At 47.5% G+C, this 13,246-nt stretch overlaps 1 protein-coding gene across 3 annotated transcripts in view; it reads left to right on the top strand.

Moving 5' to 3' along the window:
- The window catches only part of SFXN5 (sideroflexin 5), an 83,584-nt gene that overhangs the window by 45,517 nt on the left and 24,821 nt on the right, over positions 1–13,246 (top strand). For all 3 annotated transcript variants that reach the window (XR_011727697.1, XM_071753126.1, XM_071753127.1), the window contains 3 exons: positions 3,302–3,392; positions 7,250–7,365; positions 9,894–9,979. Coding sequence is in view for 2 of the 3 variants with exons in the window: in XM_071753126.1 (XP_071609227.1) it covers positions 3,302–3,392; positions 7,250–7,365; positions 9,894–9,979 (293 nt within the window). In the remaining variant the exon portion in view is untranslated. The remainder of the gene's footprint in view (positions 1–3,301; positions 3,393–7,249; positions 7,366–9,893; positions 9,980–13,246) is intronic.

The raw sequence follows: 13,246 nt of genomic DNA, 5'->3' as shown, positions 1-13,246 counted from the left end.
AGGAAAATCCCAGTAGATTGGAGCTAAAAGTGTTTAAATGAAGCTCTAAATGCTGTCCTCAAAAGCTCCTCTTCCTGCACCTCCTCTGGGCATGGAAACGTCACAGACTGGTTGGGGTTGGAAGGGATCTTCAAGATCATCCAGGTCCAACTCCCTGCCCTGGTGGGATCTGTCCCCTCTGGCTTGTTGGGATGCTTCTGTCAGGAACTGCTCTGGAGAAAGAAACCTCAAAAAAACCCCAAAAACCAAAAAAAAACCCAAACAATTAGGCAATTCAAAGCAAGTTAGATTTTTCCCCTAACCTGGGGCCCTTAAAAAGGCTCATTCCTCTGTGCTGGGCTGCAAAGGGACCCTGGAGGATGAGAAGAAGCAACCTCAAGTTGTGCCAGGGGAGGTTTAGGTTGGAGTTTGGGAACAATTTCTCTCTGGAAAGGGTTGTCAGGGCCTGGCACAGGTTTCCCAGGGCAGGGCTGGAGTTCCCATCCCTGGAGGGGTTTCAGACCTTGGAGATGTGGTGCTGAGGGCCATGGGGCAGGGGTGGCCTTGGCAGTGTTGGGTTAATGGTTGAACTTGATGATCTTAAAGGTGTTTTCCTATCAAAATAAGTCTATGATTCTACCATGTTTGGTGTGACAAATCCCACCTGCCTCTCTGTTCTGTGCCTGTACAGCGCCGGTGTTGTAGATCCCAGATCTGTGACTCAGGCTGTAGGCAGGGTGATGATAACAATAATCCTCCTGCAGTTGTTTTCTTGGGGATGAATTTGCCTCCATACTCAGTGTTCTTCAGCCAGCCCCTCAGAATTAAACTCATTAATCTCCCTTTGTTGGTGGCCCTTTTGCCATCTTAAGGTTGAGGAGTACCTGCAGGTGGCTGGAGGTTCTCCTTGACCCCTCATCCCCCTTTTGTGACCTGCAGGATGGAGTTCACAGATTGGCTGAAGCAATTTCAAAACTGTAAAAAACAAACCCTCATTAGCTCCCCAAATCTCGTCCTCGTGTTGGGAATTTGGGAGATGGGATTTAAATCTGCAGCAACATTTAATTTCGTATGCACAGCGGGGTGGTTGCTGTAAGTGGAGGAGAGACTTCATCTGCAGCACCAAATTGATTCTGAAAGTAAACTGATTTTATTGCCACCAGCCTCACAGCAGTGTCTCACCCAGGCTCAGCTTCTCTCTTTCAAAAGCTGCTGCTCTTCCACTTCATGGTCAAATCCTTCCATCCAGCCTAAAAGCAGAGGCTGCAAACCTTTGTTTCCTGCAGAGATGGGCAGGATCGACACCCAAACCTGTGGGGCAGTCCCAGCAAAGCCAGGCTTAAAAACTGCCTCATTTTTACTCTTAAAGCCTTTTGTATCAGACTGCTTGATAGGAATTCCATCCTGGTTTGGCTTAGAAGGACCTTTAAGACCTTCCAGTCCCATGGGCAGGGACACCTCCCCCAGCCCAGGGTGCTCCAAGCCCCATCCAACCTTCAGCACTGCCAGGGATGGGGCAGCCACAGCTTCTGGGGGCACCCTGTTCCAGCAGCATTCAGCTTTTGCAAATACACATCCCAGCACTTGGGAAAACGTAAGAAAAAAACAATAAAAATAATCAATCATTCCATCTTTTTTGAGAGAGAAGAAGATCAGGACAAAGTCCTCATTCTTGCCTAGCCCAAGGGCAACCACTGCTCTTCAGCTCAGCTCTGGAGTCTTGGTGGCCGAGGAGAGGAGGACAGGTTCCTGCTTGGGGTGTTGGTGAAAGGCTCCTGGGGCTCTGGAAATGCTGGCTGGGCTTTGCAAACCAGCACTTCACTTATGCAGGGCTTACCCAGCAGTTGTGCTTCTCCACATCTTCCTCTCAGCCTCCAGAAATGCTGTAGATGCATGTATAATGTAGCAGCTTGCAAAATATGTTCCTCCATCCTCTTCTTTTCTTTTCCTTTTTTTTTTTTTTCTTTTTCTTTTTAAGCCCCCATATCACTATTTGCTGGCAGGTTTTTGGCTTTGGCTGAATTTTTTTTTTTTTTTTTTTTTAATTTTTGCTTTTTTTTTTTGGCTGAAAACTTTTTGGCCAGGCATTGCTAAAGACTTCCATTTTCGGCCTAAAATTCCCCGGGTTGGGGCTTTGTTTGTGCATTTGGCTTTCTTTGGTTTTGGTTGGGTTTTTTTGGGGGGGATGAAAAAGAAAAGAACATGGGAGAGGAGAATAATTTCAAGAACGGAGTCATTCCCGTTACATAGGTCCCTTTTCATTAATAACCCTGGGTTTGCCTGAAATAAATTTGGATGGAAATTCTCTGACTGTCACCATGATCCAACCACGCTGAGGCTGATGAGGCAGCCACTCTCCTCTGTGCTGTTTAGATTAACATTCACAGTGACTTGGGTCCCTGCAAAGCTGTGGAGAGCTCAGCACTATTCAAGTGTTGGAGGAGGCAACCAAAGAAATGATCCGTGGCTAGAATAAACTGCCTGCTCTTTCTTGCTTCTATTAATGGCTCCTTTCCAGCCCAAATCTTTGCAGTAGTGTGGGGTGGTGGAGTTTGCACAGACCCTGGGAGGAGGAATGAATTTTGTTGGGCCAACCACCACCACCACTGGTGTTTGGCTTTTTTCTAGCTGGGTGAGGACTCCCAGCTCTGATGATGTTGTGCAGGAGGGGGAAAATGCCAATGAACTGGGTAAAAATGCAGCTAGGGGCACTGCCAGAAGGACCAAACAGTGCTGAGGTGCTTTCTGGTCTGTTTTTTGACTGGAGAGGGTTTAAACCCAGTGGCTGGATGCAACCCAACAGATGGGTTCAGCCCTTCATTTCAACCCAACTGTTGTGTTCAGTCCCTACTTTAAACCCAACAGGTAGGTTTAACCCTGTGTTCAGCCCTTCATTTAAACTCAACCATTGGGTTCAACTTTTCATTAAAACCCACCAGTTGGGTTCAAATTTTCATCTAAACCCACGAGTTGGGTTCAACCCTTCATTTATACCCAACCGTTGAGTTCAGCCCTTCATTTATTCCCAACCATTGGGTTCAACCCTTCATTTAAAGCCACCAGTTGGGTTTAACTCTTCATTTAAACCCAATGGCTTGGTCAAACCCCACGGTTGGGTTCAACCCTTCATTGAAAGAACACATCTAGACCCTGCTGGGTGGGGTGGGTTACTTCTTAAATGCTTCTGTAAGGGGGGAGATCCCAGTCTGTCCCCATGGAGAGCTTTGCTGCTGTCTGCAAGTTGTGGCATCTGCCCTGTTTGTTTGTAGCTAAATGTTTCTGCTTCTCTATTTAGTTTTGGTTTGTTTTTTCCTGTTCTAAGGTGGGCCTTAATGTTCTGATTCAGAGAGCAAACAAGTTTACCCCGGCCACTCGTCTCTTGATCCAGAGGTTTGTGCCATTCCCTGCAGTTGGTAAGAAATAACACCTTTTCTCTCTCTTTTTTTGGAGTTTAAAAAGTGATTGGCATTGCCTGGTCATCACCCATCTAAATTTGAGAGCATTTCATTCCCAAGATCTGGTGTCAAATCATATCTTGGAATAAGTGGTAGTGCTGGGTTTTATAAGAATAAAAATGCAACAGAACGCTCCTGCTCCCAGTATCCAGAGCTCCCAGAGCCACTGGTTACACAAAACCTGACATGTGTGAAGAATTAAGGCTGCTGCTGGCTTGTTGGAGCCCAAAACAAACCCTCCTGCAGCTGATCAGTGGGGTGCTGAGTGTTTGAGGGAAGGGACACACTGCCTTCAGCCTTTGCTGAAGCCCGTGGTTACTGCCTTCAGCAAATGATGAGTTCTTTTAACTTCTTTATTTAGTGTTTCTTTATAAAGATGGTACAAAAAAAAAAAAAAAAAAAAAAAAAAAAAATTGCCCAGGCCTGGAGGAAATTGGGAGGCAAAGGGGTTTGGCTCACTGTTGTAGGACTCTTCTCAATCTGTCTTCATGCAAAACTTTGCTCAGAGCTTTTTCCTGTCAGTGTCCTCAGAGCCTCACTCCTGGATGCCAAACCTCTTCACCCAGCTGGTGCTCTCACCATTTCTTTGTTTTTTCTGCTTTTTTCTGCTTCTTTTTTTACCGGGAGCTCATTGCTCCAACCTTCCAGTTCTTGGGTTTTTTTCCCCCCTTTTCTGCCAGAGCAGGGGGGGACAGGGATTGCAGATCAAACTCGATCTTGTTTCTGAGCGCTGTGCTTGTGCACAGGGGAGCAGTGGACATTGTTACTGCTTTTTGGAAGTTTCCTGGAATATAAAGGATTTTAACTTTCTTTTGATTTTTTTTTTTTTTTAGTAGAACCAGGAGGGCACTAGAGGTTGAGTGCAAGACCCAGGAGGAGTCAGCTCCAGGGCTGGGTTTGAGTCAGAGCTGCACGTGGGAAGAGTTTGTCGTGGGGCTGATCTATTTTCGTGGCAAGGTGTAAGGAGAAGGAGGTTAGGTTTGTGTCAGCAGTGATTGAGGGCCCATAATTAACATCTTTAGTCCGTAATTAATTCTCTAGCTCTTCTTTTCTGTGTGTACTGTCATGCTTCATTACGTGCCAGGACATCAGGAATCCTCCCACTAATTGCTGTTTTGTGGGGTTTTGAAAGCTGCGAGTTTTTTGATTTGCAGACCTGGACAAACTGTTTAATTAAGATGTTTCTTCTCGTTGCTTTTGAACCACCAGCCTGCAGAAATTGGGTGGAATTTCACCTTTTCTACATGAAAAGCCAGGCACTGGTGTAGAGCTCTTGCTCCATGTCCATTAAGCAGTTTTTTCCTGGCTCTTTCTTGCCTCCTTCTCCCACCAACCTGGGCTGAGCTGTGCTGGTCAATAGCAGCTGGAATGCTGGAGGTGTCCATCAAGGCTTTATGATCTCTCATCCCAAAGGATCATGAGAGATGGAGATTTAGGGAAGTGCAGCCCAGGTAAAAGACAGCAGGGGTTTCAATAATGAATCTAGAAACCCGAAGGTTGTATCATCCTGGAGTTGATCTGAAAGAAGTTAAAGAAACTGCACCTGTTGGAGGGAAGAGAGGTGAGCAGGAGGAAGGTTTTCTTCTCCTTGGACTTAAAAAAAAAAAACCAAACTGCATTTATGCAGTGCACAAAGGTGTATTTAGTGTGGGGAGAGCACCCTGGTTTAGGAAGATATACAGAAGTAGGGCAGTTGGCTGCTGTTTTAGCCAAACCTGGTTTCTGATATGTCAGGAGGTGTTTTCACAGTAGTTTTCAGGATATTTTATGAGGGTTTCTTTCCCAAATTCTGAAAATCAAATTGCCTGCACATATATTTATTTCTCATCCCCTTTCCCTGTACCCAAGACTTCCATAAAATCCAAGTTCAGCCACAATTTGCAGGGTTTTCTACTTCCCCTGTGGTTTCCTGAAACAAAACAGGAGCAGCTCATCAGAGAATCCCAGACTGGGTTGGGTTGGAAGGGACCTTAAAGCTCATCTAGCTCCAACCCTCTGCTATAAAGCAGGTGCTTATAGGGTGCTTCTCTCAGACAAATGAGTTGGAACCTGGTTTTTAATGTGAGACCAGGTCAGTGAAGCCCTGACAATATCCAGAGACCTGGAGAAGCATCTAGATGTGGTCAGACCCTTAAGGGTGGACACCCCATCATGAATTTCACAAGAGCCCCATGCTGGTACCACCTTGGCTCAAGCTGCCAAGAAGTTTCTGCAAGTCAGGGAGCCCCTGACTTAAGAGGAGAACAATAATCAGGATACCACCTTGACCAGAGCATCCCTGCTGGTGTGGTTTGATGTTCTGAGTCTTGACTGCCAGGTTGAAGTAGGGGGCATGGGAGTGTTAAAAAAGGAAAAGAAAAAAAAAAAAAAAAAGAAGTTGCTGTAAATGAAACGCCTGGTTGTTTGTTGTTTTTTTTTCTGGGATTGGGGAGCTGAAGGGTTGATATTTTTTGATAGATGGGAAGAGTGGTCCGGTAGTTGGAATATTAAAGAGAGAGACAGAGTGTGCGTGTGTGTGTGTTCCTCTTCTTCTCGAGTGTAAGGAGCATTTGTCACCACAAATCATCCTTGATTGCAGAGAGCTGCATTCGTATAGGGCTCACCCACCCACCACCCTCAAAAAATTAGACATTTGTTATATGACATGAGTTGAGATTAATTAGCGAATATTAACCCATCAAGCAGCACAGAAACACATTTTTGGAAGCAGTGGTACTTGCAGCAACAGTGGGCTTGTGTTAGGGCTGCTTGGAAAGTTTGCAATGAAAATGTGGTGGTGGTGGTGGTGGTGGTGGTGGTGGGGAGAAGGGGAGGGGGGGTGGTTGCTGGAAAATGCCACTTTAACAAAACTAAAACTTTTTTTAAGAATTAACAGCTTTGCTTTGGGAAGATTGAGAGAAGTGCTTGGGACTCAGGGAGGAGCTGCCTCTGGGAAAAGTTGTTCCTCAACCCCAACTTTGGCACTTTGCTCGAGGAGCAGAGTTTGGGGTCATCTCAAGAAGGCACCAAAAGCCACAGGCTGGGCAAGGGGAGGTGTCAGAAAGGGTCCCAGAGCTGCTCCCACCTCTGCTGTCAGTGCAGGGCTGAGATCCTGGAAACGTCAGTTGGGAACCAGAGCCATCCAAAGGTCTGCTGGTTTGTGTCAGAGTTGAGAAAAATATCATTAAAGCAAGTAAATGGGTCTCTAATTCTAGAAAATAAACCCACAGAGCCATATTCCCCCTGAAACAGGTGGAATAAGGGCACATAGTCAGCAGGAAGTAACCTAACCTGATCTTATTTGATTTGAAAAAAAAAAAAAAAAGAATTCTGTCCTTTTTTTTCATGCTCAGATCTAAGCTGTCCTCTCTAGCCCAGTGAAACCCCTTGGGGTGTGTGTCTGTCACACCTGCTAAAATCAGGTATTTAGGAAGGGTTTGCAGGGGGAGTGAGGAGGAGCTCTGGGCTGTGTCCCCAGAAGAAGTGGCTGTCAGACAGCCAAGTCCAACTGGCAGCCCAGTGCAAGGACCTGTTTGGATGTGGGGATGGAAATGCTGGATGGAGTTTCACTATGCAGAGCAGGAGCACGTGCAAACACCAACATCTGGAAGTCCTGGTACTCCTGGGTGCCAGTGCATTTCTGGTTGTGGCAGCAGATCCTTCTGCAAGCAAAAAAATAGTAAAGAAAATATCCTGATTATTGTTCTCCTCTTAAGTCAGGGGCTCCCTGACTTGCAGAAACTTCTTGGCAGCTTGAGCCAAGCTGAAAGGATGTCAGGGGGACCAGAAGCCTGGCAGGGCTGCCTTGCTAATCATCCTGCTTTTCTCATCCCCAGCCAGTGCCAATATCTGCAACGTTGTCCTGATGAGGCACACGGAGCTGGAAGAAGGAATTGATGTTTTGGACAGTAATGGAATCATTGTTGGGTCTTCCAGAATTGCTGCAAAACACGTAGGTACCTGTGGTGGTCCTGAGCAGTGCTTGGGTGAGCTTTGGGCACCTTCAACCCCACACCTGTAGGAACTGATGAAGGAGTTAGAAATAAATGAGCTTTACCCAGGGAGAACCAAGTGGCAAAACTTAATTCCTGCTTTGTAGCCAGGCACACAGCTTTGGTAGCCACCAAGCTGCTGGGACACTGGCTCGTGTCACCCAGGCAAATTGAGTGGCTGGCTTTGATGGTTTGGAAGTGTCAGGTTGACATCAGGAGGATCCTTTACCACCCTGGTACCTCCCCAGCCTTAGGATTTCTTGGTGGCAGCTTGCAAGTGGTCCACGTTGAACACGAAGCAAACTTACACCCTTTTGCTTCTTTTTCCAGCTGCTTTTTAGCCCCTGCCACATCAAAACTGCACTAACACCACCCCCAAGGCTTGGGGAGGGTGGCCAGATGTTCTTCTCCTCATCCTAACAGCTGGTTTGTTTGCCCCTGGAACCTTCTGCACTCTGCCATCTGCCTGCCACTCTTCTTCCCTTCCCTCCTTAGACAGTTCTGTCTTCTGAGCCTCATCTGATTGTTTGAGACATGTTGTTTCCAAGTGGGCTTTCATCTGAAATGTAAAGCATGTACCAAAGCACACGCCCAGGCAGAGGAGTTAATAATATAATGCTTGGCATTTCTCTCCCTCCTTCTGTCCAAGGCTCTTGAGGCACTTCATAGACAGCAATTAATGTACAGATTTACAGTCCTCATCAAGCAATGGGAGCTCTCTAATATCTCTCCATATTGTTGTTTAACAGGGAGCTTCAAACAATCTGTTGAAGGGCTTGGAGACTCTAACTTGAGCCAGTTTTTCTCCCTTGCTTCAGGACCCAGCTTCTCCCTCTCCATCCAAGTGGTCGAGGGGAAGGCAGGCAGCAGAGAAAAGAAATATTCCAAGGGAAGACACTTGTAAGTGGGATTTGAGGGGAGTTTTAAGCATCAGATCTGGGACTTCTGAGGACTTCTGCTCAGCTGCCATCTCATCCCCATGCTTCTTCCCAAATAGCTCAGTGCTGGGTTTTGTCATGGAAAATGTGGCAGATCCTTAGTGTAGCCCATCTGCACCTCTCTGAGACTTTTCTCCCATTTGGAAGGATTGGATGCTCCCAAGCCTCACCATATCCATGAGTTTCAGCATTCCCAAACCTGGAGTATGTAGAGAGAACCACAAGTCCTCAGGTGTTGCTGATAATGAACTGGGAGCTTAGGCCCAGCTGTGCCCAATAATTAGGGCCTGCCCCAGCTGGAAATGGGCAGGGCTGAAGGGCAAAATAAAAGGCATCTCCCAGAAGCAGAGGAGACAAGAGATGAAGATGCCTGAGGAGAGGGATGGTAAGAGAGCTCCAGAGAAGAGCTGAGTCCCCCAGAGAAAGGCTCGCTGCAACAGGAGTATCCTCTGCCTGCATCTGCCAGAGCCCCGTGGGTGCTGGCACAGGTGGGTGGCAGAGGTAGATGAAGAGACAGGGGTGGTTGTACCCCTGTTAGAGCAGCCCTGATCCTCTCCAGGTTTGGAGCAGACAATAATGTGCTGCATTCCCCCAGCACCTGGCTGGAGCTGGAGCTGCAACTCAGCTACAGGAGGAAGGGCTGAAGCTGCAGCTCAGCCTGTACTGAGATGCCTCATGGAATCACAGCATGGTTTGGGTTGGAAGGAACCTTTACAGCTCATCCCTGCAGTGAGCAGGGACATCTTTAACTGGATCAGGTTGCTCCAGGCCTCATCCAACCTGACCTGGGATGTTCCCAGGGATGGGGCATCTCCCAGCTCTCTGGGCAACCTGGGCCAGGGTTTCAGTACCCTCAGCATAAGGAATTTCTTTCCAATATTTAGTCTAACTCTCCCCTCTTTCAGCTTACAACCATCCTCCCTTGGCCTACCACTCCAGGCCCTTGTCCCAAGTCCCTCCCCAGCTTCCCTGGTACTGGAAGTTGCTCTAAGGTCTCCCCATTGGATTCTTCTCTTCTCCAGGCTGAACACCTCCAACTCTCTCAGTCTCCAGAGCAGAGCTGCTCCAGCCCTTGGATCATTTTCATGGCTTCCTCTGGACTCTCTCCAACATCTCCTTGTCCTTCTTATGTTGGGAACCCCAGCACTGCAGGTTGGGTCCCATCAGGGTGGAGTTATTTCACCTTGCAGCATCTCCCAGGCAGTTGTTGGGCTTCTCTTTCTTCTCACTAACCTGTTTCCCTGGAATAGGAAGAGGTCTTGGAGCATTTTTGGTCCCATGAAATGAAATGAGGGAAATTCTTCTGTGCCTCTGCTTTATTCCACTGGATTTGCCACCAAGCACAAGCTCCAGCCTGGTTGTTTGTAGCAAGGGAGCAAAACTCAGCTGTAAATAGCTGTGGGCAAAGCTGAGCATCTGTGTTCATCCCTTTGTTCCCAGGAGGTGGAAGATCAGCCAAACCTTTCCCTTCCCACCTATTGATTGCTCAGCCCAGGTACCTTCTGAGATTTGATTTTAATGTCTTGGGTTTGTTTGTTTTTCCTTTCCAGGCACTGCTAGAAACAGCCCTGACTAGAGTGGTCCTGCCAATGCCTATACTGGTTCTACCTCCAATCATTATGTCCATACTGGAAAAGTAAGTTTGGGGTAATACAGAGGGGGGACTTCTGAAGGGGAAGGGAGAAAAGATCCTCAGTAGGTTTGATTTGCTGATATTTCTTAGTGTTGGTCCACCAAAGACTATTTTTCCTTATTAAAATGTTAATTTTCCCATCGTTTTGACCACTGTTGTAGGCTGCTGAGGCATTGGTTTTTATGACTATTTATCCATAAGGTGGAATAACTTTCTGAGGCCTCAGCAGTTTGAAGAGCTCTGCTCTGGGGGTCAGTGAGCCAGAAACCCCACAGTTCAGTGGGAAAACGTCCTGGAATTTTCAGCTCTGCCTTTAGCAAGCTTTAGGGCTGCCACATGGGGTCAGATTAAAGGTCTGGGCTCACGTTCAGCCACCCATCTGCTGACCATGCACCTCATCCAGGGCACCTTGGCCAGTGCCAGACTTGCCTGGGCTCTGTCTGGAGGCACTTGGACTTCCCTTCCATAACACCCTGTGCCTTGGACTTCCCCAGAAAGATTTATGCTTCACATATTCTGCAGAAATTTTGCTTTCCCTCACAGATGAAGCCAGAATCTCTCCTGGCAGCCATCTCCATGGAGCATCAGTGCTCAGAGAGTTGGCAGGAGAGGGCAGGGTTATTATTCCACAGCCAGTTATCTCCTAGCAAAGTTCTTGATGGTGAAAGAAAATACCCCAAACTGCCCTGTCCTTCAGCTGCTCTCCCACCTTGCCTTCCATCACCTCTGCTTTTTCTTTGGCCTGGAGATGCTCTGAGGGTTGTTTGGAGCTGTTGTGTCCTCCTGAGGACACCCAGCAGGGCCTGGAATGATCCCTGAGGTGGGGATCACTTTGCCAACCTTGGAGACTGATGAGTGCAATGAAAGATGAGGATGCTAAAGGGCTTTGCTACCTTTGTCCAGACAGCCAAGCTGGAAGCACTCTTTAAACAAATCTGTTGCTAATGGCTGCTGGAAAGCACTCCAGTGACAAAGTAAATAGCAATTAGTACAATTAGGGATTGACCCATGGCTTTGGCTGGCCTTGTTTACCCTTGTAGAAACACCCCTGGGCAGTTTTCTCTCCTTAAGGGAAAGGTCGAGGCTGCTTCTGTGAATTTGGAGTCTGGTTTTTTAACATCTGGATTTAAAACCAGGGATCTGGTCCCAGGTAGCACCTGGAGGCTCCCACCAGGCTCCCTCCCTCCCAGGGTTTGGCTGTGGGGAGAAGCAGGGCAACAAACTCTGCTTTGGGGAGCTGTAAAGTTAAGTTCTTTAAGCCCATTTTTGCCCAAAATGTAGTGTTTTCCTCTCCTTTTCAAAGGGATTGTGGTGGGTCCCTGAAGCAGGGGAGCACTTTCTTCAAGCCACTCTTGGAAATGGCTGCTGGAGACAGATGAGGACAAGGGGGAGCTTCCAGCCCCCCTGATTTTGTTGCAAAACAATTGATTTTCACTTCTTGCTTCTCCTCAACAAAAGTTCCACAGCCTCTTCCCTCCTCCAAGTCCCCACCTCACCCACAGGGTCCCCCAGGATCTGCTGGGGAGGTTTTATTGCTGTAACTCAGAGGATCTTTGCTCTTCTGGTTAGCAAAATGAAAAGCCACAAATCTTCAAGTGCAAAAATTCAAAGTTTGGAGAAATCTGGTCTCTAAATTATTGTCTCCATCAGCAAAACCCCAAGGACCAGCCCAGGTCTTGTTGAGCATCCAGTTTAACTAAAACCAAGCATAAAATTTGCTTTGTACTTGGGGGCACTGTAACTTGTTCATGAAACTGATTTTTTCTTCAAGCAAACGTGGATGTGCAGGAGATTTTCTTTAAAAAGTTCAGGTTTGTGAGAGAACACTTCTCTCCCCAGGACACAGGCAGAGGTGAATGCTCATTCTGGAAGAAAAAAAAAACAAACCAACGTCAGAACCCTGGTGGAAAGTTTAACTTGTATAATTTAGTGGAATTTTAGTTGGGCTGGGGCAATGCTAATGGGAGCTGTGTTGAGGTGTTACCCCTTCATTTATAGAAGTCCTTCCAGGGTCTGGAAATGAGACAGAGGAGAGGGAGGTTATTTGGAGGTTGGAGATGTGGAATCAGAAGTTCTCAGTCTGGATCTTCTGCTAGAGACATTTATATTTGGGGTTGTGGTGAAGGAGAACACTTCTCCTGCTTGGCTTTGCAGTCATGGTGGGAGCAGGGGACACTGCTGGGCCTGGGTGGCCTTGAACCACCCCAGGAACAAGCAAGATGTTCATAGAATCATGGAATGGGTTGGGTTGGAAAGGACCTTTGGGATCATCCAGTTCCACCCCCCTGCCATGCCCAGGGACACCTCCCACCAGCCCAAGGTGCTCCAAGCCCCATCCAACCTTCAGCACTGCCAGGGATGGGGCAGCCACAGCTTCTGGGGGCACCCTGGGGCTCAGCACCCTCATAGGGATTTTTTCCTCACGTCCAACCTAAATCTGCCCTCTTCAAGTTTTAACCCATTTCCCCTTGTCTTCTCACTACACCCTTGTGCCAAAATCCCTCCCCCAGCTTTCTTGTAGATCCCCTTCAGATATTGGAAAGTTGCTCTAAGGTCACCTTGGAGCTTCCTCTTCTCCAGGCTGAACAACCCCAACTTCTTCATCCTGGCTTTCCAGGAGGGATGCTCCTAGAAGTGGTTTTTGGGTTCCTGGAAAACCATCTCCCTCCTTTTCCTCTCGCTACTCGAAAAGTTTTATTTTAAGTGGCCGGTTCCTGGTCGCCGTCTTTCCACTTGGATCCAGGTCTTTCCTTTCTCTCAGCCATCTCTCCATCTGCATGTTTTAACTCCCCCAGCTGCCTCTCTCGTCTCTTGTGCCATTTTTTTTTTTTATTTTTTTTTTTTTTCTTTCAGCTCTCTTGGCTCCTCTCGTCTCTTTGCCTGCTGTGTATTTTAACTCCCAGGGCCGCCTTCTCTGCTCTCCAAGTAATTCCATGTTACCTCCCACTGCTGAGCTCCATTCTTTCCCCATGTTTCATGCATCTCCTGCTGCTTGGAGGCTCTGTCGAGGCACTGAACATATAGAATCACTGTTTATTTTTGAGACTGCATATGCCACGCGGGGAACACGGAGTCAGTGCTTCTGTGCAGCTGTGTTCTCCTGGGAGTTTTATAAATAATGGCTCTGCTGGCAGCTTTAATTGCCACCTCCTCGAGGACTGGGTCCAGTTCTGGTGTCCCCACCATGGGAAGGACATAGATCTGTTGGAAGGAGTCCAGAGGAGGTCACAAAGATGAGCCAGAGGCTGGAGAACCTCTGCTCGGAGGAGA

The sequence above is a fragment of the Heliangelus exortis genome, chromosome 10 (genome assembly GCF_036169615.1).
Source record: "Heliangelus exortis chromosome 10, bHelExo1.hap1, whole genome shotgun sequence".
NCBI classification, from domain to species: Eukaryota; Metazoa; Chordata; class Aves; order Apodiformes; family Trochilidae; genus Heliangelus; species Heliangelus exortis.
Note: the sequence above shows the minus strand (reverse complement) of the source record. Positions and strands in the feature narration are given on the sequence as shown.